The following is a 27025-nucleotide window of genomic DNA, read 5'->3' as shown; positions in this document are numbered from 1 at the left end:
GTATTGTTTTTCCTGATACTGTTGAATTATGTGTGTCCTCTTTAATCTCACTGGACTTTCTGAAAATAATTATTTTGAATTATTTCCTGGTAACTCATAGATTTTCATTTTTGGGGGGTCAGTTACTAAAAAATTATTGTGTTCCTTTGGTAACACAATAATTGTCTCTGCCCAGAGGGAACTGTCACATTTCTAACCTTTGTGGACTCACTTTATTGGGAAAAGACTTTCACCTAAAGCTGGCTGTGAGACAAATGAATGAGTGAGGTGTCATATCTGTTCCTCAGAGTGCATGGCTGCATAATCTCTGTGGGCTATCACACAGATCAGCATCTGTGAAGACTGCATGGGTCTTCAGTGACCAAGGCTACAGAGACAGTTCTTGATGGTTGCAGCGGTAACTAGAGCTATTGGGGTCCTTGGCAGTGAAGTCTGCTGGCATCCTGCTGCTGGGGATCTCCACCTTGGTCCATGACACATAGTTGTAACTGAGGAGATCCTTCTTGGCACCAGGTACAATGTAGTGCACTGAGAGTGGCAGTGAAGCAAAGGTCCTAACATTCTGTTCATGTGTAACTACTATACTGCCTTGGCCCTGACGTGCAACAGTACATGCTGGAGCAGCGGTGTCAGAGTCAGGTACAAGCATGTGCAGATTTGTGATAGAACTTAGATGTGTGGCTGGTTTTCTTTAGTGACTTGCAGGGGAAGGGGTGGGTGCAGCAGTGGTAAAGGACCTGAGGTGACAGGGCACAGTAGTCACTTAGGCCCAGGGGACTGAATGCTATAGCAGCCCAGCCTGAGGATGCTGCATCAAAATTCCAAAACTTATGCCAGGGGAAGTCTCAGAGCAGCACGATCCAGGGATGGAATGTTAAAGCCAATGTCAGGACCCAGGGGGTGTGGCACAGAAAAGCAGTGGTGTGGCCCCCGTCTGACTTAGAATCCAACAAGGGGGTTTAACAGCCTGGTTAAGGGTCAAGGACATGACTGCAAGTACAAGATGAGGTCTACAACTGTAGCAGCATGGCCCCAGTTTTGCAGTGGTGGTTTAGTCAGCCTGTTGTGTCTGACTCTTGTGACCCCATGGACTATAGCCTGCCAGGCTCCTCTGTCCACAGGATTTCCCAGGCAAGAATAGTGGAAAGTTTGCCATTTCCTTCTCCAGGGGATCTTTGCAACCCAGGGATTGACCACGTCTCCCGCTTTGCAGGTGGATTTTTTACCAACTGAGCTGCCAGGGAAGCCCAACCCTAGTTATACCAGGAAAAGAACTGGCTTGGAACCTGGGGGTGGGCTGCAGTGCAGCAGCTCCTCTCACATAGACCACAAGGCTTGTGGCATCCCAATCAGAAAAAGCCAGGCACAGGACTGACAGGGCCCCAGGAGTCAGGTCCCACCCCAGGGACAGTTCCAGCCTCGGGAAAGACACAGCAGCAAAGACGCGGCAGCTCTGTGGCTGGACTCAGAGTTGGAGAAGACAGTGGAAGTCCTCAGTAACACAGGCTGTAAACACCTGTGATAGTGAGGCTTGCTGCTCTTTTCTGACACTACTCTTCCCCATGAAGGGAACTTACTCTGACAGAATCTCTGCTGGTGCCAAGCTGTCCTGAACCCCTTGTGCTCAGTCGCTCAGTCATGTCCAACTTGGTGCAACCCCATGGACTAAAGCCCACAAGGCTCCTCTGCTCATGGAATTTTCCAGGCAAAAGTATTGGAGTGATTTGCCGTTTTTTACTCCAGGGGATCTTCCCAAACAGGGATTGAACCCGTGTCTCTTGCATCTCCTGCATTGGCAGGGGGGTTCTTTCTACCACTGAGCCGCCTGAAAGTGAAAGTAGCTCAGTCATGTCCAGCTCTTTGCGACCCCATGTACTATACAGTCCATGAAATTCTCCAGGCTAGAATACCTTATTCTGGCCGTTCCCTTCTCCAGGGACCTTCCCAACTCAGAGATTGAACCCAGGTCTCTCACACTGCAGGTGGATTCTTTACTGAGCCATCTAGGAAGTCCCAATACTACACTTGATCTTAGCCACAAGACCCAAAATCTCTGAACTGGAGGATGGGGTAATGCAGGTAAAATCAGTCCCATGTTTTCTATATGACCACTCTCAGTTTTCAATCGTGCCAGGTTTCTGTTGCTTCTTCATTATAATCCAGAGCTTTCCCAACATATTGTAAACTATCGGACATGACTGAGCGACTTCACTTCACTATTTGTAGGTTTTGCTATTTCTCTGGGGGAGATACAAGAGTTGAAACTTTCAAATGGTCTGTCTTGCTGTGTGCATGCATGCTAAGTTGCTTCAGTCACGATTGACACTTTGCCACCCTATGGACCATAACCCATCACCTTAACTCTAACTCTGATTGAAGGATTCTGCAGACATTCACTTGCTACAGTTTTCAGGCTAGTCTTGTCTCTTACATAACAGTGGATTTGCATGTGTAAACTCATCGACTTTTAGATCAGTGACAGCGCTGACAATACTAAACACACTGTATAACCTAGAAGGGTTTTACTCTTTGCCCTTTCACTTCCTTTCCACTTCTGTTGACAATTAATATAATGTACTTAGTTGAGTTGTATTATGTTATAAATATATAAACTCCCATATTATAAATCAGGAATTATACTTTAACTTCCTGATTGATTTCTCCTTTTATATATGCATGAGCACTGGTGAAAGAATGCAGTAATAGTTGCAGGAGCAAAGAGTCTATGAAGTGGCTCTCATTTCTGGTACTGCAACAGATGACTTGCTACTTTAGCTCTAGAAGTTGTGGAAAGGTGCTGGTTTGGCCAACGGAATACAGTCATTGAATGAATATGAAAACAGTTCTGGATGAACTTGTCAGGAGGGTTCATGAGGTGACTGTTATGACACCTCCAACTTCCATTCTTGTTGATCTCAATGAATCATCTCCTATTAAATATGAGACTTTTCCTCTGGCTGAAGGAGCCTGGCAGGTTGCAGTCCATGGAGTCCCAAAGAGTCAGACATGACTGAGTAACTAAGCACAGCACATAGCACATTGTAAGAATTTTATCAAGCATTTGATCAGCATGTGGACATATCTGGCAAAAGATTTCTTTTGGACACATTTTTCATTAGTAAGAAGTTTATACTGGGAATTTTTTGATGTTTTTAAGGATCTCTGTAAAGATGTTGTTTCTAACAAGTGACTTATGACAAAACACAGGAATCAGGTTTAATGTTGTTCTTGCAGATGCCATTGGATCCTGTGGGGGCTTCTCACTGAGATACCTAGAGTATTTTTATTTGTACAATCTCTGCTTCTTGTATGGTGATTCAGTGGAAAAGATTAGTGGAAAACTTCCATTCTTACCATCTTATGCACCTGATATGTTTTCTGAATTAGTCGTCATATGACATTCAGGGAGAGGGTCAAAAACATATGTACTTTATTTTGATTTTTGGTTCCAAATGTTTAATGAGAACACATGGAGTAAGTTTTACAGTGAAATACTAGGTAAGTCATGTTTTTAGTTGGTAGCATGAAATCTTATTTTTTCTAGTTCGTTTGAAAGTGAATTCACATAAAGTCACAGGAATTTGCCTCCTCTAAGTAAAATAAGGAAATGAAAATACAAAATGATTCAGCAAACTCATAAATATTATGGAAACTTTTATGGAATACTGCAAGTAGAACCCTGTGTTCCGTTACTGGCATAGAACACTCCAGGAAGTCATAAACCACAATGTAAATGATTAAGACTTCTCCAAAAAATTATATATCTACCTTACGAAACTTTTTTTAATTTAGAAAGCATCACTAGAAACCTCGTAAAATTTTTCATTAATGAAGACACGTATATTAAAGAGTCCCACAGATATTTGTAACAATAGTATCTAGGTAGCACTTAGAAACTGTTCCTACTTGTTTATTCCTACTTGTTCCTACTTGTAGCTCAGTTTTTTTATTATATTACACTACATTATATATTATGGGTTCCCAAGGTGGTACTAGTGGTAAAGAACCTTAATGAAGGAGACTTAAGAGACATGGATTCAATCCTTAGGTCAGGAAGATCCCCTAGAGGAGGGCATGACAGGGTTCAGCAAACTCATAAATATTATGGAAAAATTTGTGAAATACTGAAAGTAGAACCCTGTGTTCCATACTATTATAGAGCATTCCAGGAAGCCATAAACAACCATTTGAACGATTAAGACTTCTCCAAGCAATTATATATCTGCCTTACTAGACTTCAGTATCTGCCTTAATAAACTTCAGTGTCTACCTTACTAATACTCCAGTATTCTTGCCTAGAGAATCCAATGAACAGAGGAGCCTAGAGAACGACGAGGTCCACAGTCTCACAGAGAGTCAGACATGACAGAAGCGATTTAGCATGCATACATGAGTATTGCATACTATACGTGCACAGACATATTTGCTTTATCAAAAAACAGACACTTTGAAACATCTTTGGCCAAAACATTTCAAGCCTTTTCACAAAAATTTCCTAATATATGCAAATGACAAGACAGTCATTTCATCAAAGATTTGTTTTTGTTTTTTCTTTCAGGAAGACCCACTACAACATTTGAGATAATGAGGAAAGCAGAAACATGATTCATCTTGGCACCTATTGGAATTTAGAATTTCCTCTCTCAGTGCTACCAAATTTTGAATTGATTGGAAGCCTCCTCTGCAAACCTGCCAAATCTCTGTCTTTCTTGGTTTATTTCTCCACTGATCTCCAGTAGCATATTGGGTACCTACACCTGGACAGTTCATCTTTCAGTGTCCTATCTTTTTGCCTTTGCATACTGTTCATGGAATTCTCAAGGCAAGAATATTGAAGTGATTTGCCATTCCATTCTCCAGTGGACCACATTTTGTCAGAACTCTCCACCATGATCCATCTGACTTGGGTGGCCCTACACAGCATGGCTCATAGTTTCATTGAATTAGACAAGTAAGAAACTATTACTTAGCTTTTAGAAGAAAATTCTGACACACCACACAACAGAGATGAATTTTACTCTAAATGAAATAAGCTAATCCAGAAAGACAAGTACAAGAAAAGTCCAGAGTATCCAGCCTAGTCAAATTTGTAGACACTTTGGCAGAGTGATAGCTGCCAGAGGATGAGGAAAGAGGAAAATGTAGTTTCTTAATGACATAGACTTCAGTATTTGCCAGATCAAAAAGTTCTGGTGATTGGTTTCACTATATGAATACACAATGCTACTGAACCATACCTTTAGGAATGATTAAGATGGCAATATCTTTTTAAAAGCTACAATTCTAATAATTCTAGAATATATCCAGTTTTCTCTCTTTAGGTGCTTATTTAATTTATATGCAGAGTACATCATGAGAAACGCTGGGCTGCAAGAAGCACAGGCTGGAATCAAGATTTCCAGGAAACATATCAATAAACTCGGATATGCAGATGTCACCACCCTTATGGCAGAAAGTGAAGAGGAACTAAAAAGCCTCTTGATGAAAGTGAAAGAGGAGAGTGAAAAAGTTGGCCTAAAGCTCAACATTCAGAAAATGAAGATCGTGGCATCTGGTCCCATCACTTCATGGGAAATAGATGGGGAAACAGTGGAAACAGTGGCAGACTTTATTTATTTGGGCTGCAAAATCACTGCAGATGGTGACTGCAGCCATGACATTAAAAGACACTTACTCCTTGGAAGAAAAGTTATGACCAACGTAGATAGCATATTCAAAAGCAGAGACATGACTTTGCCAACTAAGGTCTGTCTAGTCAAAGCTATCCTTTTTCCTGTGGTCAAGTATGGATGTGAGAGTCAGACTGTGAAGAAGGCTGAGTGCCGAAGAATTGTTGCTTTTGAACTGTGGTGTTGGAGAAGACTCTTGAGAGTCCCTTGGACTGCAAGGAGATCCAACCAGTCCATTCTGAAGGAGATCAACCCTGGGATTTCTTTGGAAGGAATGATGCTAAAGCTGAAGCTCCAGTACTTTGGCCACTTCATGCAATGAGTTGACTCATTGGAAAAGACTCTGATGCTGGGAGGGATTGGGATCAGGAGGAGAAGGTGCGACAGAGGATGAGATGGCTGGATGAAATCTCTGACTTGATGGACACAAGTCTGAGTGAACTCCAGGAGATGGTGATGGACAGGGAGGCCTGGCGGCTGCGCTTCATGGGGTCGCAAAGAGTCGAACACGACTGAGTGACTGAACTAAACTGAACTGAGATGTTTGGAGCAATCTTTTCAATATATTAGCTATGCTGTTGCTACTTTGTGATGAAGTGTCTTGCTGATCTTGTTTGCGACACCAGTTTTCTTGCCATTCATACAGCTCACACTGTTCGCTGAACCCAGGGTAGGCAAGGCACAAGTTAAGAGCCTGGAAGGAGACAAATTCTTAGAAAAGTACAACTTTCCCAAACTGAACCAGGAAGAAATAGAAAATCTTAACAGACCCATCACAAGCACAGAAATTGAAACTGTAATCAGAAATCTCCCAGCAAACAAAAGCCCAGGTCCAGACGGCTTCACAGCTGAATTCTACCAAAAATTTCGAGAAGAGCTAACACCTATCCTACTCCAACTCTTCCAGAAAATTGCAGAGGAAGGTAAACTTCCAAACTCATTCTATGAGGCCACCATCACCCTAATACCAAAACCTGACAAAGATGTCACAAAAAAAGAAAACTACAGGCCAGTATCACTGATGAACATAGATGTAAAAATCCTCAACAAAATTCTAGCAATCAGAATCCAACAACACATTAAAAAGATCATACACCATGACCAAGTGGGCTTTATCCCAGGGATGCAAGGATTCTTCAGATCTGCAAATCAATCAATGTAATTCACCACATTAACAAATTGAAAAATAAAAACCATATGATTATCTCAATAGATGCAGAGAAAGCCTTTAACAAAATTCAACATCCATTTATGATAAAAACTCTCCAGAAAGCAGGAATAGAAGGAACATACCTCAACATAATAAAGGCTATCTATGACAAACCCACAGCAAACATTATCCTCAATGGTGAAAAACTGAAAGCATTTCCCCTAAAGTCAGGAACAAGACAAGGGTGCCCACTTTCACTGCTACTATTCAACATAGTTCTGGAAGTGTCGGCCAGAGCAATCAGAGCAGAAAAAGAGATAAAAGGAATCCAAATTGGAAAAGAAGAAGTAAAACACTCACTGTTTGCAGATGACATGATCCTCTACATAGAAAACCCTAAAGACTCCACCAGAAAATTACTAGAGCTAATCAATGAATATAGTAAAGTTGCAGGATATAAAATCAACACACAGAAATCTCTTGCATTCCTATACACTAATAATGAGAAAGTAGAAAAAGAAATTAAGGAAACAATTCCATTCACCATTGCAACGAAAAGAATAAAATACTTAGGAATATATCTACCTAAAGAAACTAAAGACCTATATATAGAAAACTATAAAACACTGATGAAAGAAATCAAAGAGGACATTAATAGATGGAGAAATATACCATGTTCATGGATCGGAAGAATCAATATAGTGAAAATGAGTATACTACCCAAAGCAATTTACAAATTCAATGCAATCCCTATTAAGCTACCAGCCATATTTTTCACAGAACTAGAACAAATCATTTCAAGATTTGTATGGAAATACAAAAAACCTCAAATAGCCAAAGCAATCTTGAGAAAGAAGAATGGAACTGGAGGAATCAACTTGCCTGACTTCAGGCTCTACTACAAAGCCACAGTCATCAACACAGTATGGTACTGGCACAAAGACAGACATATAGATCAATGAAACAAAACAGAAAGCCCAGAGATAAATCCACACACATATGGACACCTTATCTTTGACAAAGGAGGCAAGAATATACAATGCAGCAAAGACAATCTCTTTAACAAGTGGTGCTGGGAAAACTGGTCAACCACTTGTAAAAGAATGAAACTAGATCACTTTCTAACACTGCACACAAAAATAAACTCAAAATGGATTAAAGATCTAAATGTAAGACCAGAAACTATAAAACTACTAGAGGAGAATATAGGCAAAACACTCTCAGACATAAATCACAGCAGGATCCTCTATGATCCACCTCCCAGATTTCTGGAAATAAATGCAAAAATAAATAAATGGGATCTAATTAAAATTAAAAGCTTCTGCACAACAAAGGAAAATATAAGCAAGGTGAAAAGACAGCCTTCTGAATGGGAGAAAATAATAGCCAATGAAGCAACTGACAAACAACTAATCTCAAAAATATACAAGCAACTTATGCAGCTCAATTCCAGAAAAATAAATGACCCAATCAAAAAATGGGCCAAAGAACTAAATAGACATTTCTCCAAAGAAGACATACAGATGGCTAACAAACACATGAAAAGATGCTCAACATCACTCATTATTAGAGAAATGCAAATCAAAACCACAATGAGGTACGACTTCACACCAGTCAGAATGTCTGCGATGCAAAAATCTGCAAGCAATAAATGCTGGAGAGGGTGTGGAGAAAAGGGAACCCTCTTACACTGTTGGTGGGAATGCAAACTAATACAGCCACTGTGGAGAACAGTGAGGAGATTCCTTAAAAAATTGCAAATAGAACTGCCTTATGACCCAGCAATCCCATTTCTGGGCATACACACTGAGGAAACCAGAATTGAAAGAGACACATGTACCCCAATGTTCATCACAGCACTGTTTGTTTATAATAGCCAGGACATGGAAACAACCAAGATGTCCATCAGCAGATGAGTGGATAAGAAAGCTGTGGTACATATACACAATGGAGTATTACTCAGCCATTAAAAAGAACACATTTGAATCAGTTCTGATGAGATGGATGAAACTAGAGCCAATTATACAGAGTGAAGTAAGCCAGAAAGAAAAACGCCAATACAGTATACTAACACATATATATGGAATTTAGAAAGATGGCAATAATGACCCTGTATGCAAGACAGCAAAAAAGACACAGATGTGTATAACGGACTTTTGGACTCAGAGGGAGAGGGAGAGGGTGGGATGATTTGGGAGAATGGCATTGTAACATGTATACTATCATGTAAGAATCGAATAGCCAGTCTATGTCTGACGCAGGATACAGCATGCTTGGAGCTGTGCACGGTGATGACCCAGAGAGATGTTATGGGGAGGGAGGTGGGAGGGGGTTCATGTTTGGGAACGCATGTACACTCGTGGTGGATTCATGTCAATATATGGCAAAACCAATACAGTATTGTAAAATAAAATAAAGTAATAAAAAATTAAATAAAAATAAAATAAAAACTGTTCCAAGTTAAAAAAAAAAAAAAAGTGCCTGGAAGGAGACTCAAGGAGCCACAGTAACTGCAGACAGGTTTACTGTCTCCTGACTGGCACAGCAGCCATAACACAGCTTCTCTCCTGGCTGATGTACCTGTAGCAGTAGCCATAACATAACCATAACCTAGCCATAGCATAATCTCATGTAACATAAGCATGGGTCACACCAGTGTAGCCCCAGTGCAGCAGCAGTGAGGGCTTTCATGGTGAAGCTCCGACAGGCCTACTGCACAAAGCAGCCCATGACCAGTAAGAACCTCGTGATATGCACATGCAGTCCTACATCTGTTACAGATCTCATCTGTTACATAACTGTGCAAACTCATTGTTTACAGAACATGGGTGAGAGAGCATGAGAGCATGGGGCAAGAGGCCCTGACTGGAGTCATCTTGTTAATTTCCCCACATGAAGCCAATTTTTTTCCCACAGGCAGTGACAGAGTTTGCCCAAGCTCTGGAGAAAAAGACATTGTGGTGTTTTCTTTGGAGTCAATGGTTATCAACAGAAGAAAGGGCCAATATGATTGCATCAGCTCTTGCTGAGATTCCACAAAAGGTAAGCAAAGTAATTTAATAGTGGAAAAATATTTAATGAGTCACTTAAATAATATGAAAGGTTTGATTACAGACAATTTCTGCAAGAAAGGTAAATTATTATGATAACCCCAACTTAACTCAAATATTTATAAAAACCAAAATATATATGACAAGTGCTACAGTGGTGTGATCACTCACCTAGAGCCAGACATCTTAGAATGTGAAGTCAAGTGGGCCTTAGAAAGCATCACTATGAACAACCTTAGTGGAAGTGATGGAATTCCAGTTGAGCTATTTCAAATCCTGAGATGATGCTGTGAAAGTGCTACTCTCAATATGCCAGCAAATTTGGAAAACTCAACAGTGGCCACAGGACTGGAAAAGGTTAGCTTGCATTCCAATCCAAAAGAAAGGCAATGCCAAAGAATGCTCAAACTACCACACAATTGCACTCATCTCACATGCTAATAAAGTAATGCTCAAAATTCTCCAAGCCAGGCTTCAGAGAAACGTAAACTGTGAACTGACAGATGTTCAAGCTGGATTTAGAAAAGGCAGAGGAACAGAGATCAAATTGCCAACATCTGTGGAGAAGGCAATGGCACCCCTACTCCAGCACTCTTGCCTGGAAAATCCCATGGACACAGGAGCCTGGTGGGCCACAGTCCATGGGGTCGCTAAGAGTTGGACACAACTGAGCGACTTCACTTTCACTTTTCACTTTCATGCACTGGAGAAGGAAATGGCAACACACTCCAGTGTTCTTGCCTGGAGAATCCCAGGGATGCAGGAGCCTTGTGGGCTGGTCTATGGGGTCTATAAGGTCATAGAGTCGGACACAACAGAAGAGACTTAGCAGCAGTGGATCATGGGAAAAGCAAGAGAGGTCTAGAAAAACATCTATTTCTCCTTTATTGACTATGCCAAAGCCTTTGACTGTGTGGATCACAGTAAACTGTAGAAAATTCTGAAAACAATGGGAATACCAGACCACCTGACCTGCCTCTTGAGAAATCTATATGCAGGTCAGGAAGCAACAGTTAGAACTGGACATGGAACAACAGACTGGTTCCAAATAGCAAACGGAGTACATGAAGGCTGTATATTGTCACCCTGCTTATTTAACTTACATACAGAGTACATCATGAGAAACTCTGGGCTGGAAGATGCACAAGCGGGTACCAAGCAAGACTGCTGGGAGAAATACCAATAACCTCAGATATGCAGATGACACCACCCTTATGGCAGAAAGTGAAGAGAAACTAAAAAGCCTCTTGATGAAAGTGAAAGAGGAGAGTGAAAAAGTTGGCTTAAAGCTCAACATTCAGAAAACAAAGATCATGGCCTCTGGTCCCATCACTTCATGGGAAATAGATGGGGAAACAGTGGAAACAGTGTCAGACTTTATTTTTGGGGGGCTCCAAAATCACTGCAGATGGTGATTGCAGCCATGAAATAAAAAGACGCTTACTCCTTGGAAGGAAAGTTATGACCAACCTAGATAGCATATTCAAAAGCAGAGACATAACTTTGCCAACAAAGGTCCATCTAGTCAAGGCTGTGGTTTTTCCTGTGGTCATATACGGATGTGAGAGTTGGACTGTGAAGAAAGCTGAGTGCTGAAGAATTGATGCTTTTGAACTGGGGTGTTGAAGAAAATTCTTGAAAGTCCCTGGGACTGTAAGCAGATGCAACCAGTACATCCTAAAGGAGACCAGTCCTAGGTGTTCACTGGAAGGACTGATGCTGAAGCTGAAATTCCAATACTTTGGTCACCTCATGGGAAGAGTTGACTCATTGGAAAAGACCCTGATGCTGGGAAGAACTGGGGGCAGAAGGAGATGGGGATGACAGAGGATGAGATGGCTGGATGGCATCACCGACTCCATGGACATGAGTTTGAGTAAAGTCCAGGTGTTGGTGAAGGGCAGGGAGGCCTGGTGTGCTGCGATTCATGGGGTCGTGAAGAGTCAGACACGACTGAGCGACTGAACTGACTGACTAACGGTAGTTTAGAGTATCTTTTATTAACAATACTTTGGATTAACATTATCAAAATTGAAAATATCTAAGAGATCCAGTATGAACTTTGATATTATAATGGGGTTGTGGGCAGGAAAATAAACCATCAAATTCTGCTTTGTCATTTGCTCCTTTTCATTGAAGGACTCTTGAGGACACAGTAAACATACAAATATTCTCGAGTTAAATTTTAACAGTAAGTGCAGTAGCACAAAGACATTATGCAATAGTGATAAAAGTCTGGAATGCATCGTGCAGACTGTGCTTGCCAGATAATCCTGACCCCTTTCATATCCCCTAAATTTTAAAGTAGCCCTATCAGTGTGCTTTGCAGGGTACTATTCAGAGAAAGGATGGTCAGGGCCCCTAAGAGACCTCCAGATCCCCTCCAGACACAGTGACTTAGAGAAAGATAAACATCAGCTTCCCTGGTGACTTGGTCCTGACAAAGTCTGAATCAGGAAGATTGAAGAGAAGACAGGGTCCTGCCCTTAAGTAAGCTCTGTGTGTGGTAAGGTCTGGCCCTTAATGGACTCTGCTTCTAACCTGTCACTTTGCTCCTTCTGATTGAGGAGGGAGAGGGACTGTAGGAAGGAATCAAGCATAAGGAAAGTGGCATGGCAAAGATTCAGCAACTTCTTTCTCCATAAAATAGAGTGGCATCTTATTTTCTAATACATAAAATTCCCCTGAGGTCTTTGGATATTTTGAACTACTTTTATAATTTGCTATCTGATATTGTGATCTTCTCCTAATGACCTATGCTGTTTCTTTGCTGATAGACTTACTTTACATTTCCAGAGCAAATAGAGGTTAAACACTATAAATTATAATCCAGTGTATGAGAATTGATTGGCAATTCCAAAATCTGTACCTTTCTTTTGTACTGGGCATAGAAACTACAGATTGACACTGTTACTCTTTTGTGGTTCATTGTTAAAGTGTTCATGGTCAGCTGAATAAATTTTATTATCACAAAGTTGGAACTTTTTCAACAGTTTATTGATACTTATAACTTACAAAAAAAAGGCTTCATTTGTAAATGTAAACATCATTTGTCTATGCCATCATGTGTGAATGGTCATGATTATATTCCATAGCTGACTGAATATGGTAATAAGTATGTAAAATGTAACTATTCCTACTGATGTCAGTGCATTAATAGTTATCGTTGCTTATGATCATGCATCCTTTCTTCCTTACATGCCATATGGAAGACATTTAATGTTATCTTTTAATCTCTTGAATTCTAATGCTATGACTTTAAAATTAATTGAATAAGGTATTTTTGTTACCCTAACAAGTTCTGTGGACATACGATGGCAAAAAGCCAGACACCTTAGGACCCAATATTTCTCTGTATAACTGAATTACCCCAGAATGACCTTCTTGGTAAATAATGGCAGAACAAATCCTAAAAACATGATTAACAGCTGAGCAGAGTGATAGTACTTCAATAGGAAATAAACTTATCAAGTGTTTATTATTAAGACATTCAGAAAGAAACTTTACTTCTGTGTTTTCACTCCCAACAATAGAGGGGAGAAGGAAAACATATCATAGTTGGCACTGTATTACACATTGGTCATATCCCTTATGCCCAAAATTAAAATATCTTCCTTTTGCCTTTAATTGCTTCTAACAGTGAGTGGCTTAATGGGTTATTGTTCTACCTCTGAATGCTTTCCTTACACCTATTGGTTCTCCTGTGTAGGAGTATTTTAAATACTACTGATAAATAATAGCTCCTTATTTATTACCAGTGACTCTCCATTTTCTACAGAAATAAAATCCACAATCATTTCCATGAAGAGGTAGCATATTTCTTAATAAAATGAAGATTCTCTTTTCTTTGGTTCCACAGTTACTACCATTACCCTTTCGGTGATTTTGACACCATTCTTATCAGATTAAATGACTTCCTTGATCTTTTAGAGAATATATTTCTGAATGCCCCCTTTTTATGCATATGTGGTTTCTTTTACCCAGAGTGTTCTTTAAACTGTTCTTCTGCCAATCTTGAATTCGATTGTGAAATTCAAGTGACAAAGCACTTCTTTCATGAAGTCTTCACTTATCTCTCCAGCAGACAGGAGTTTCTGGCTGTGAGTTCTGAAAGCAATTTAAATGCAGTTTCCTGTGTGTAACCATCTGTTATCTTAAAAACATTGCTTTTTACAGTGCCTTATAAGGCCCATTTCTTGTTTTATTCTGAATTATTATTAATAATTTTACTGAAAGTCACTCAATGCTAGATCATCCAAAAACCAAAGGCTTTATAACTCATGGTGGAATCAACGGCACTTACAAGGCCATCTGCCATGAGATCACTATGGTGGGCTTTCCTATGCTTACTGATCAACCTGATAACATCACCTGATGGCCCACAGCACGCCAGGCTTCCCTGTCCTTCACCATCTCCCAGAGTTTGCTCACACTCATGTCCATTGAGTCAGTGATGCTATCTAACCATCTCATCCTCTGTTGTCTCCTTCTGTTTTAACTGCCCACTGTCATCAGTAGGCAGATCATTCAGACAAAATAATCAATATGGCAATAGTGATCATAAATTATACAATTGACCAGTCAAACTTAATTGATATCTTTAGAATTAATACATTGCACTAAAAAAATCAACACACATCTTCAGTCTTTGCAAACTGCAGGATTTCTGCTGCTTTTTCATTTTAGTCCAGAACTTACCCAAAATAATCTACATTGGTTTGAAGTTGGTCATTTATTGTTTTTGCTGTTTCTGTGAGGGATACAATTGTTGTGACTTCATAACCCTCCATCTTGTTGATGTCACCTTATCTCTAATTTTGTGTCAAAGTGACTGCAGACATAAGAGCCTCTCACTTGCTATTGTTTTACACTAGTTAGTCTTCTTTCTCATAGAATATAATTGATGTGTGTGTACAAGAAGGGTGACAGCACTGACAAATCAATACTAAACACACTGTATAATCTCGAAACGTTCTGCACTTTGCCTTTTCACTTGATTTCCACATCTGCTGACTATTCATGTAATCTACTTTTTTAAGGAATAGGAGTTATAATTTAACTTCTGGTTGATGACTTCTGGATATAAGCCTGAGCAATAGCAAAAGTTTACAGTAGTTATTTTTAAAGGACTGCATATGAGCAAGATGCCTATGAAAAGACTCTCGCTTCTGCTGCTGCTACAGCTGACTTGTCACTTTAGCGGCGGGAGTTGTGGAAAGGTGCTGGTGTGGCCGGTGGAATTTAGTCACTGGATGAATATAAAGACAATTCTGGACGAACTTGTCACAAGGGGTCATGAGGTGACTGTTCTGATATCTTCAGCTTCCACTATTCCTAATTCCAGCAAACCATCTACTATGAAATTTGAGACTTTTCCTGTATCTTTAACAAAAAGTGATTATGAGAATTTTATAGAACGTCTTCTTGAGGAATGGACATACGCGGCGAAAGATTCCTTTTGGTCCTATTTGTCAACAGTGAAAAGTTTATTTTGGGAATTTTTTGATACTGCTTTAAGTATGTGTAAAGATGCTGTTTCCAACAATAAATTAATGACAGAACTACAGGAATCAAGGTTTGATATCCTTATTGCAGATGCTGTTGGACCCTGTGGTGAACTGCTGGCTGAATTACTTAAAATACCATTCGTGTACAGTCATTACACCTCACCTGGCCATATAATTGAAAGGAATAGCGGAAGACTTCATTTTCCACCATCTTATGTACCTGTTATGATTTCAGAATTAAGTGATCGCATGACATTCATGGAGAGGGTCAAAAATATGTTTTACACACTTTATTTTGACCTTTTCTTCACGACATACAACGAGAAAAAGTGGAATCAGTTCTACAGTGAAGTACTAGGTAAGTTGGACTTCCTGATAGCTCAGTGGTAGAGAATCTACCTGCCAAGGCAGGGGACACAGGTTTTATCCTTTGGTCAGGAAGATCCCTTGGAAAAGGAAATGGCATTCCATTCCAGTGTTTTTGCCTGGGAAATCCCATGGACAGAGAAGCCTGTTAGGCTATAGTCCACGGAGCTGAAAAGAGTCAGTTATCACTTAGCAACAAAACGACTAGGTAATTCATGTTTTTAGTTGGTAGAATGAAGTCTTATTTTTCCTAGTGCCTTGGAAGTTGAGTTTGTCTAAATATAAATTCACAAAAATTTATCTCAAATAAGTGAAACAGTGAAATAAAAATATAAAATGACCCTCAATCTAACAAATATTATGCAAACACTTAAATTATAGAGTAGGGTAAAGCCCATTACTAGTATCAGATACCAGGAAGTCATTTACCACAGACTGAAGTACCTAGGACATCTGCAAGTGACTATCCAACTAACAAAACTTCTTTTTTTAACTTAAAGTCATTAAGAATCTCATAAACTGTCTTGATAAATGAAGACATGTACATTGAAAAATATACACATATTTGTAGTGTAAGTATCCAGTTAGCTTTTAGAAATTGTTTCTACTTATGTAGAAACAGATGTATTCCAGATATACTTTATTATCCTATACTATGCTATGTATAGATTTATCAAGAAACAGACACATTCGAATATCGTGGCCAAAACATCCCAAGTTCCTTCACAAAAATTATCTAATATACACACATGACAATAGTCTCATTTGATCAAATATTTGTTGTTGTTTTTCTTTTTACTTTCAGGAAAAACTACTACCTTATCGGAGACAATGGGGAAAGCCGAAATGTGGCTCATTCGAAGCTACTGGGACATTTCATTTCCTCGTCCACTACTACCAAATGTTGAATTTGTTGGAGGGCTCCACTGCAAACCTGCCAAGCCTCTGCCTAAGGTAACCTACTCCTCCTTGCTGTTCTTTTTGAACTTTGTGTTTTCAATAGGAATATTCTGTATTCTTTATTGAGAATGTTTGATTACAGGTAGTCAGATGTGGGAACCTGGATAAAGTGAACTTTCACCTAGAAAGTGATGTATTTCTGTATCAGCACATCTATCTGAATTTCATTATCATTACAGAATAAACAAGAGTACATGGGACACTTGGATAATACATCAATTAAATTACAATTTCATTATTCACACATAGAGAAGCATCATTCATTAAAGGACACTTATAGTTCTATATAAAAATATATATTTCATACAAATAAAATAATAGTGATATTATCACCTGGTGATGCCATCCAAACACCTCATCTCACTATAATATGTTTCATTATAATTGTATTATAATTATTATAGGGTAATTTTGTATATAGCATATTCCCGAAGTGAGTGCTAATATAGACAAATGGTGTAGGCACAGTTTCTACCACCTGACAGTCCACCTGAAATGACAGAACACAATCAAGTTGTAAAAAATGTTATAAGATGGAAAGACCAGAGTGCTAAAGAAATATTCAGCATGAATCATATAATGTATCTCAGATTCACAGACAATTATGAGATCTGAAGGATGCTCAGGAATAAACAGAGGAATAGGGCAGGGGTGGAAGAAGATATGGACTTCTCTCTTAGCTCAGTTGGGAGAAGATATAAAAGAAAGGTAGCTGGAGTAGTAATGACAGTTGCCAAAAAGTCCAAGTTTAGTTTGGATAGGAAAAGGCTGAATAAAGAAGATGATTCTATAGAGGTAAGCTGGAAACAGATAATTGTAAAGATTGGAAACATCTAGTAGGAGCATTGGGGAGAATATTGAAAGGATTAAGAAAGAAAGAGGTGATGGCAGTGGTTTGGTCTCTAAGTTGTGTCCAACTCTTGCCATCACATGGACTACAGACTGCCAGGCTCCTCTGTCCATGGGATTCTCCAAGTGTGAATACTGGAGCGGGTTGCCATTTCCTTCTCCAGAGGATTTTCCCAACCTGGGAATCCAACCCAGGTCTCCTGCATTGCCGGCAGACTCTTTACCAACTGAGCTATGACAAAAACCCTGAGAAAGAGATAGTCATATATTATTAAAAATAAAAAGCAAGATGTCGTCACTGGGTTGGATTGTAAATGGTAAAGAGTAAGAAGAGACCATTTAGCAGATTATTGCTAGATATAGACAATAATGAGTGAAAACTAGAGTACAGTATTCACAGAGATATCACATTAACTCATTTTTTTCTTTATTTTAAATTAATTTAATTGGAGGATAATTACTTTACATTATTGTGGTGAGTTTTGGCATACATTGACATGAATCAGGATGATTTACTTTGAATAAATTTAAATAAATCTCTGGGTTGGGAATAAAAACATACATTTATATGTACATTCATTTCTATTGTTGGAAATGGGCATTTATTTTAGCTAGTGCTGTGGTGAAAAGCCTTAAAACTCACAAAAATACTTTAATATTTCATCTTCATCTGATGGCCAAAACCTTAAAAATTCCTGACATTAAAAATCTTTATATTAAATGCTGCTGCTGCTAAGTCACTTCAGTCATATCTGACGTTTTATGACACTATGGACTGTAGCCCACCAGGCTCCTCTGTCCATGGGATTCTCCAGGCAAGAAAACTGGCATAGGCAGCCATTCCCTTCTCCAGGGGATCTTCCCAACCCGGGGATCAAATCCTGGTTTCCTGCACTCCAGGCAGATTCTTTACCATCTGAGCCACTAGGAAATGTTAAATTATACTAAATCAGATACAATAAAATATATTAAAGGAGATACAATAAAAATGAGATACAATAAAATATTTACTTGGAAAATAACAAATATAATAAGATCACAGTTTTCTTGAACATTAAAAGGGCATAAGCTAGGATTACAACTTTTAGGATATATATCATAGTGGATTATTTGATTATAGGAAGAGAATAAAGATTAAAATGACAGCACACATTTTAGCATAATGTCTTCAAAGTCCACCCATATTGTCGAAAATGGCAGGATTTTCTTCTTTCTCGTGGGTGAATAACATTTCATTCTCAGCACATGTGTCTCCGTGTGCGTGTGTGTGCATGTCTGTGTGTATCTATGAAACATCTTTAAATAATTCATCCATTGGTGGGCACTTAAGTTTTTTCCCTTAGCTAATTGTGAATAATGCTGCAGTCAACATGGAGCCCATATACCTCTTCTATATCCTGTTTTTATTCCCTTTGACTGTATACCCAGAACTAGAATTGCTGGATCATACAATAGATCTATCTTTAACTGTTTTAGGAACCTTCAATGTATGTTCCATAAGGGTTAAACCAATTTACATTCCCACTGAGAGTGTACAAGCATTCACTTTTCTCCACATTCTCACAACACTTTTCTCTTCTTGGTTATAGACTTTCTAATAGGGGGGAGGTAATATCTGATTGTGAGTTTGAAATACATTTCCCTGATGATTACTGATGTTGAGTATCTTTTCCTATACCTGGTGACCATTTGGAAATCTTCTTTGTAAAGGGTCTATTTTGTTCATCTGCCCATTCTTTACTTGAATTTTGTTGTGTGAGTTGTGCATATATTCTGGATCTTAACCCCTCATTCAATATGTGGTTACAAAACTTTTCTTCTACTCTGTAGATCACATTTTCATCTTGTTGATTATTTCTTTTGCTGTGCAGAAGCTTTTAAGCTTGATGTAGCCTCACTTGTGATTTTTCCCTTTTGTTGTGGTCTTGATGTCCTATACAAAAGCATCATTTTCCAGACCAGTGTCAAGGAGTTCCTAACCTTATATTTTCTTTTAGGGATGTTATGGTATCTGGTCTTGTGTTTAAGTCATTGATACATTGATACATTTTGAGTTGTTTTCGTGAGTGGTCTGGTTTTTGGGTTTTTTTCATAGTTTATCCAGTTTTCTCAGAAAAGAAAGAAGTGACTAACATTTCCACAATTGGTGTTTTTGTCTCCCTTGCTCCCTTGCTGACTATTAGTTGAACCCTGTATGCTGTTCCATGGTCTATGTGTCTATTTGGGGGCCAGTACACTATTTGAAATATTGAAACTTTGTGGTAAATATGAAATTTCAAGGTGTGATTCTTTGGGCTTTTGGTAATGTCACCATTTTAGCAGTATTAGTCTTCTGGTCCATGTCATATGATGACTTTCCATTTATTTGTGTTTTCTTCTATTTCTACAATTTCTTATAGTTATCACTGTACAGATCTTTCACGTCACTGATTAAATTTATTTCTAGTTATTTTCTTCCTTTTGATGCTATTGTGAATGGGATAGTTTTTTCCAGATGTTTCATTATTAGTACACAGTAAGGAAACTGAATTCTATATAGTGCAAGTAGGCATCCTTGTTTTGTTTCTGATTAGAGAAAAAGCTTTCAAGTGTTCACTGTTGAGTATAACGTTAGCTTTGGGTTTGTCATATATGTTCTTTATTACATTGAGATGTGTTCCTTCTGTACCCTATATGTTGAGGGTTATATCATGAAAGAATGTCCTATCTTGCGAAAAGTTTCTTGGACATCTATTGAGATAATCAAGTTATTTTATTGTTCATTCTATTTATCCTTGCATCACAGAGATAAATCTCACATGATCTTACTATATAATTCTTTTTTTTTCAGAGTAATAATCCCTTCATTTTATTTATTTTTTTAAAGTCTTTTACCTTTATTTTTTTTATTTTTATTTTTACTTTATTTTACTTTACAATACTGTATTGGTTTTGCCATACATTGACAGGAATCCACCATGGGTGTACATGCGATCCCAAACATGAACCCCCCTCCTACCTCCCTCCCCACAACATCTCTCTGGGTCATCCCCGTGCACCAGCCCCACGCATGCTGTATATTGCATTGGACATAGACTGGTGATTTGATTCTTACATGATAGTATACATGTTTCAATGCCATTCTCCCAAACAATCCCACCCTCTCCCTCTCCCTCTGAGTCCAGAAGTCCGCTATAAACATCTGTGTCTTTTTTGCTGTCTTGCATACAGGGTCATCATTGCCATCTTTCTAAATTCCATATATATGCATTAGTATACTGTATTGGTGTTTTTCTTTCTGGCTTACTTCACTCTGTATAATCGGCTCCAGTTTCGTCCATCTCATCAGAACTGATTCAAATGTATTCTTTTAATGTGCTCTTGAATTTGGCTTGTTGATATTTTGTTGAGAATTTTTGCAACAATACTCAATCTGGATATTGACTTTAGTTTTATCTTCTTGCAATGTGCTTATCTATTTGGTATCATGATCATGGTGATGACCTTGTAGGATGACTTTGGAAATGTTCCTACCCTCCTCTTTAATTTCAAAGATTTTTTGAAGAACTAGCATTAATTATTCTATAATATTTCATAGAATACATCAGTGAAGCCATCAGGCCCTGGGCCTTTTGTGTGTTGATAGGTTTTTGATTACCAATTCAATTTCTTTACTTATTAGGGCTGTTCAGATTTTCTCCATCTTCCTGATTCATTCTTGGTAGGTTCTGTTTTTAAGAACTTCTCCATTCTTCTCATATATGGATTAATAATTTCTTAGCTTATAATTATTCATGGTAGTCTCGGGATCCTATGTAATTTTTCAGTATTAGTTGTAATGTCTCCATTTCATTTCTAATCTTATTTATTTGAGTCACTTTTATTCTTGATTAGTCTAACTAAAAGTTTTCAGTTTTGTCTATCTTTTTGAAAAAACACAGGACAAATACTATAAGAAATCACTTGTATATGAAATCTAAAAATACCAAACTTGTAATAATTGAGAGTAATATGGTAGTTGCCAGGACTGAGAGTTGGAAGAACAGGAGAAATGTTGTTTAAGGATACAAATTTGCATTTCTTAGAAAATAAATACTAGAGATCTAAGGTGCAGAACAGTGAATATGCATACATGCTCAGTCATGTCTGACTCTTCGTGACCCTGTGAACTATAGCCAGCTAGTCTCCTCTGTCAATGGGATTTCCCAGACAGAAATATTGGGGTGGGTTGCCATTCAACATTTGGAATTATTCTAATATAGAAAGTAACTTGTTTTTAATCAGAAAGGATCAGGACCACAAAGCAAAATAATTCAGAAAAAAATCCAGGCAAATACGGACTCACCTGGAGCTTTATTTAGTTAGAACTGAATTACTCAAAAGCCGACCAGACCTGTGCTGCAGAAAGCCCTGGGCACCTTTTCCTCTGTGGAGCAGGTGCTCCCAGGAGGACTCAGTGAAGTCAAGTTGAAGGTCCTTCACCGCAGTTAGACATAACACATCCATCTGTGACATTAATTATGCAAGTTCAGGACAAAGGCATCATATGTAAAGAAACACAGCAATATGGTCTCTCAAATAAGTAACTATACAAGTGTAAATTTGGATTATAAATAGAACTCACAGAACTATTTCATAGAACTTCCAAACTATAATACTTGACTCTTCAAGTCAGTAGTTAGTATTTTAGACAGAGTTTGGAAATTATGACAAAGTCTAAAATGAAGAATAGGATTACAGAGCTGAATGAATGCCATAAACTGATTCAGATCATATTTTTTTTCATAGTGTTCATAGTCAGGAAAAGAAATATTAATGAATAACCTAAATAATTCTTAAAAAGTCTGTCTGGAATAAATAAATGAGTTAGCAGAATTATAATAACAAAGAACCAAAGGGAGTTGAATCTGGCAAGTAACTTCCTTCTAAGAATCTGTGTTAATAATTAACATCAAGACTAATGAAAAGTCTGAGGATAATATAGTTTAATAGTATCTCCTTGTCACTACTAGTACTGGCTCTATCTTATTTCCTGCTTATACAGAAACACATTTGCACAAATATATATAATGGAAGAAATTGACCTCATATCACCCATTCTTTCCGCAGGATCTCAAGGATAAAAAATGTTTTAGAAAAATTATAAAAAATAATATAAAGTCCCTCAGAAAATTTTTAATGATTTTATAGTGTGAAATATTTATTAGTACAACTGACCAAAGTCCAAGATGTGAAGTTAATATGTTCAAGGGAATTGGGAGAGTGGGGTGGGTGAGGGAGGGAAATCACTCTATTAGCTAACTGTATAGTATGTGATAAGAATAATGCATACTTTCTAATATAAAACCTGTCTACACATAGAGCTCAGCAATTCCTTTTCTGGTTTTATATTCAAAATAATTGAAATTAGGATCCCAATAAGATATCTGTACAACATATTCATGAAAGCTCTATTCACAGGAGCCAAGAGGTTTAAGCCACCCAAATGTCTATCAACAGAGGAAGCAATAAACAAATATCATATATACAAACAATGGAATATTACTCACCTTTAAAAGGAAATTCTGACACATGTCACAACATGAATGAACCTTACATTAAGTGAAAATAACTAGTCAGAAAAAGACAAATACTCTACAATTCAACTTATAAGAAGTATCCAGACTAATCTCATTTGTAGAAACAAAGTAGAATGAAACTTGCCAAAGGCTAGAGAAAGAGGAAAGTAGAGTTTCTTAATGGTCATAGACTTCCAGTTTTGTCCGATGAAAAAGATCTGGAGATTGGTTGCACAATGTGAGTATACTTAGCACTACTATACTATACACTTAGGAACAATTAAGAAAGTAAATTTTATGCCATGTGTATCTTACCACAATATTTTTGTAAGAAATCTCTACTCTAATCTCGAGACAATTTCTGATTTTCTCTCTTTTTCGCTTGTAGCAATCCCTTCAATAATGTATGCTATGTTGCTGCTGTTTTGTGATGGGGCAAATTCTTTTTTCACAGGAAATGGAAGAGTTTGTGCAGAGCTCTGGCGAAAATGGAATTGTGGTGTTTTCTTTGGGGTCAATGGTCAGTAACATGTCAGAAGACAGAGCCGAGGTGATTGCATCAGCCTTTGCTCAAATTCCACAAAAGGTAGATACAATACCTTAATCATGGACAAGTATTTAATAAGTCTGTGAAACTCTGCAAAGATATGATTTTAGACATTTCCTATCACTTTGTCACTTGTTCCTTTTCTTTGAAGGACTTCTGAGCACACAGCACACATACAGATGCTCTTGGGAGTTAAATTTTAACAATAAATGTAGTCATGCAATATTGATTCAAGTTAAACAATTCCACTTTTCATTGTTTTTGGAAGTAGGGCTTAAAAATTTGTAAGTTAAGAGAACATACTTCTTCGGCAGCACTAATTAACATTATTAAAAAATTCTGTTGTTGTTGCTTAGTCATTAAGTCGTCTGAATCATTGCAATCCCATGGACTACAGCATGCTGGGCTCCCCTGTCCTTCACTATTACCCAGGGTTTGCCACGATTCATGTCGATTGATTTAGTGATGCTATCTAACCATGTCATCCTCTGCCAGCCCTTCTCCTTTTGCCTTCAACCTTTCCCAGATCAAGATCTTTCCAAACAGTTACCAGGTGGCCAGAGTATTGGAGCTTCCACATCAGTACTTCCAATGAATATTCAAGATTGGCTTCCTTTAGGATTGACTGGTTTGATGTCCTTGCAGTCCAAGGGATTCTCAAGAATCTTCTCCAGCACCACAATTCAAAAGCATTACTCTTTAGCGCTTAACCTTCTTTAAGGACTTCTTGGGTGGCTCAGATGGTAAAGCGTATGCCTACAATGCAGGAGACCTGGGTTCGACCCCCTGGGTCAGGAAGATCCTCTGGAGAAGGAAATGGCAACCCACTCCAGTACTCTTGCCTGGAAAATCCCATGGATACAGGAGCCTGGTAGACCACAGTCTGTGGGGCTGCAAAGAGTAGGACATGACTGAGTGACTTCTCCTTATCTTACCTTACCTAACCTTCTTTACTATCCAACTCTCATGTCCATGCATGATTACTGGAAAAAAATATAGCTTTGATTATATGGACCTCTTTTGGCAGAATGATGTCTCTGCTTTTAATATTCTGTCTAGATTTGTCATAGGTTTTCTTTCAAGAAGCAAGTGCCTCTTCATTTCATGGCTACAGTCACCATCCACAATGCTTTTGGAGCCCAAGAAAATAAAATATGTCAGAGCTTCCACATTTTCCCCATATATTTGCCATGAAGTGATGGCACCAGATGTCATGAATGTATTGTTTTGAATGTTGAGTTTTAAGACAGCTTTTTCACTTTCCTCTTTCACCCACATCAAGAGTCTCTTTCAGTTCAGTTCAGTCACTCAGTCGTGTCTGACTCTTTGCGACCCCATGAATTGCAGCACGCCAGGCCTCCCTGTCCATCACCAACTCCCAGAGTTCACTAAAACTCATGTCCATCGAGTCGGTGATATCACCCAGCCATCTCATCCTCTGTCGTCCCCTTCTCCTCCTGCCCCCATTCCCTCCCAGCATCAGAGTCTTTCCCAATGAGTCAACTCTTCTCATGAGGTGGCCAAGGTACTGGAGTTTCAGCTTTAGCATCAGTCCTTCCAATGAACATCCAGGGCTGATCTCCTTCAGAATGGACTGGTTGGATCTCCTTGCAGTCCAAGGGACTCTCAAGAGTCTTCTCCAACACCACAGTTCAAAAGCATCTGTTCTTCAGTATTCACCCTTCTTCACAGTCCAACTCTCACATACATACATGACTACTGGAAAAACCATAGCCTTGACTAGATGGACCTTTGTTGGCAAAGTAGTGTCTCTGCTTTTAAATATGCTATCTAGGTTGGTCATAACTTTCCTTCCAAGGAATAAGCGTCTTTTAATTTCATGGCTGCAGTCACCATCTGCAGTGATTTTGGAACTCAAAAAAATAAAGTCTGACACTGTTTCCACTGTTTCCCCGTCTATTTCCCTTGAAGTGATGGGACCAGATGCCATGATCTTCGTTTTCTGAATGTTGAGCTTTAAGCCAACTTTTTCACTCTCCTCTTTCACTTCATCAAGAGGCTTTTTAGTTCCTTTTCACTTTCTGCCATATGGGTGATGTCATCTACATATCTGAGGTTATTGATATTTCTCCCAGCAAGCTTGATTCCAGCTTGTGAGTCACTCAGCCCAGTATTATACATGATGCACTGTGCATATGTAAGTTAAGTAAGCAGAGTGACAATACACAGCTTTTGTGTACTCCTTTCCCCATTTGAACCAGTCTGTTTTTTCATGTCTGGTTCTAACTGTTGCTTCTTCACCTGCATACAAGTGTCTCAGGAGACAGTTAAGGTGGTCTGGTATTCCCAGCTCTTTAAGAATTTTCCACAGTTTGTTGGGATCCACAGTCAAAGGTTAACATAGTCAGTGAAGCAGAAGTAGATGTTTTTCTGGAATTCTCTTGCTTTTTCTATGATCTAATGAATGATGGCAATTTGATCTGTGGTTCCTCTGCCTTTTCTAAACCCAGATTGCACATCTGGAAGTTCTTGGTTCATGTACTGCTCAGGCCGAGATAAATGATTTTTGAGTATTACCTTGCTAGCATGTGAAAGGAACATAATTTTACAGTAGTTTGAACATTCTTTGGCATTACCCATCCTTGGGTTTGGAATGAAAACTGACCTTTTCCAGTCCTATGGCCACTGTTATGTTTTCCAAATTTGCTGGCATATTGAGAGCAGCACTTTAACAGTATCATCTTTTAGGATTTGAAATATTTCAGCTGAAATTCCACTAGCTTTCTTCACAGTAATACTTCCTAAGGTCCCATTTTCGTCACACTCCAAGATGTGTGGCACTAGATGAGTGACCACACCATCATGGTTATCCAGGTTACTAAGACCTCTTTTGTATAGTTCTTCTGTGTATTCTTGCCACCTCTTCTTAATATCTTCTGCTTCTGTTAGGTCCATACCATTTCCTGTCCTTTATTGTGCCCATCTTTGCATGAAATGATCCCTTGGGATCTCTAATTTACTTGAAGAGATCTCTAGTCTTTCACATCCCATTGATTTCTCTATTTCTTTGCATTGTTCATTGAAGTCCTTCTTATCTCTCCTATCTATCCTCTGGAATTCTGCATTCAGTTGAGTATATCTTTCTTTTCCTTTCCCCTTGGCTTTCACTCCCTTTCTTCCCAACTATTTATAAAGCCTCCTCAGATAACCACTTTGCCTTCTGGCATTTCCTTTTCTTTTGGGATGTTTTGATCGCTCCTGTACAATGTTACACACCTCTATCCACAGTTCTTCAGGCACTCTGTATATCAGATATAAATCCCTTGAATCTATTCATCACCTCCAATGTGTAATTATATGGGATTTGATTTCTGTCATACCTGAATGGCCTTAGCGGTTTTCCCCCGCTTTCAATTTAAGTCTTTCTTC

General features: G+C 38.6%; 1 protein-coding gene across 1 annotated transcript in view; it reads left to right on the top strand.

The window, feature by feature from the left end:
* The window catches only part of LOC108633246 (UDP-glucuronosyltransferase 2B4-like), a 22383-nt gene continuing 10333 nt past the window's right edge, over positions 14976-27025 (top strand). The window contains exons 1-3 of the mRNA XM_018049521.1: positions 14976-15734; positions 16548-16696; positions 23543-23674. Of these exons, the coding sequence (XP_017905010.1) occupies positions 15005-15734; positions 16548-16696; positions 23543-23674 (1011 nt within the window). The 5' untranslated portion in view covers positions 14976-15004. The remainder of the gene's footprint in view (positions 15735-16547; positions 16697-23542; positions 23675-27025) is intronic.

This window comes from Capra hircus, chromosome 6, assembly GCF_001704415.2.
Source record: "Capra hircus breed San Clemente chromosome 6, ASM170441v1, whole genome shotgun sequence".
NCBI classification, from domain to species: Eukaryota; Metazoa; Chordata; class Mammalia; order Artiodactyla; family Bovidae; genus Capra; species Capra hircus.
This window is presented reverse-complemented; position numbering and strand designations above follow the sequence as displayed.